This window comes from Elephantulus edwardii, unplaced genomic scaffold (assembly GCF_000299155.1).
Source record: "Elephantulus edwardii isolate Elephantulus edwardi_28Jun2011 unplaced genomic scaffold, EleEdw1.0 scaffold00001, whole genome shotgun sequence".
In the NCBI taxonomy this organism is placed as follows: Eukaryota; Metazoa; Chordata; class Mammalia; order Macroscelidea; family Macroscelididae; genus Elephantulus; species Elephantulus edwardii.
The window spans coordinates 14,887,216-14,887,839 of NW_006399751.1; the positions used below are offsets into that span (position 1 = coordinate 14,887,216).

The 624-nt window shown below is 63.0% G+C and overlaps 1 protein-coding gene across 1 annotated transcript in view; it reads right to left on the reverse strand.

Annotated features, from left to right (window-relative positions):
* KATNB1 (katanin p80 (WD repeat containing) subunit B 1) overlaps window positions 1–624 on the reverse strand; it is a 22,094-nt gene that overhangs the window by 6,822 nt on the left and 14,648 nt on the right. Inside the window, exon 4 of the mRNA XM_006878737.1 lies at window positions 417–517. Coding sequence (XP_006878799.1) covers window positions 417–517 — 101 coding nt within the window. The remainder of the gene's footprint in view (window positions 1–416; window positions 518–624) is intronic.

The following is a 624-nucleotide window of genomic DNA, read 5'->3' on the forward strand; positions in this document are numbered from 1 at the left end:
GGATGGGCAGCACGCATGGGGGATGGGCAGCACGCATGGGGGATGGGCAGCACGCATGGGGACATGCAACCTGGCTCAGCTTCAGCCCAGAGGACGGGCAGCACGTGTAGGGCACGGGCAGCATGGCCCGGCTTCAGCCCAGAGATGGGCAGCACGTGTGGAGGACAGACAGCATGCACGGAGGATAGGCAGCATGCACAGGGGACAGACGCACGCATGGGGGCAGCCTGGCCCGGCTTCAGCCCAGGGGACGGGCAGCACGCGTGAGGTACATGCAGGGCACAGGGGACACACAGCCTGGACCGGCTTCAGCCCAGAGGACGGGCTGCACGCACATGCAGGTTATGGGGGGATACATACGGCCTGAGGGGAAGCACAGGGCCCTGGGGCACATGCAGATACAGTCGGTTCCTCACCTTGATGTTCGTGTCCTGAGAACCAGAGGCAACAAACTCGCCATACGGGTGGAAATCCAGGCTGCAGATGTTGGCTTTGTGTCCCATGAGTGTGCGAAGAACTACCCAGGAAACAAGTGGGGACAAGGGTGTGAGGGGGGAGCAGAGAGTGTGGGGGGAAGCAGAGGGTGTTGGGGGGGAATCAGTGGGTATGAGGGGAAGCAGAGGG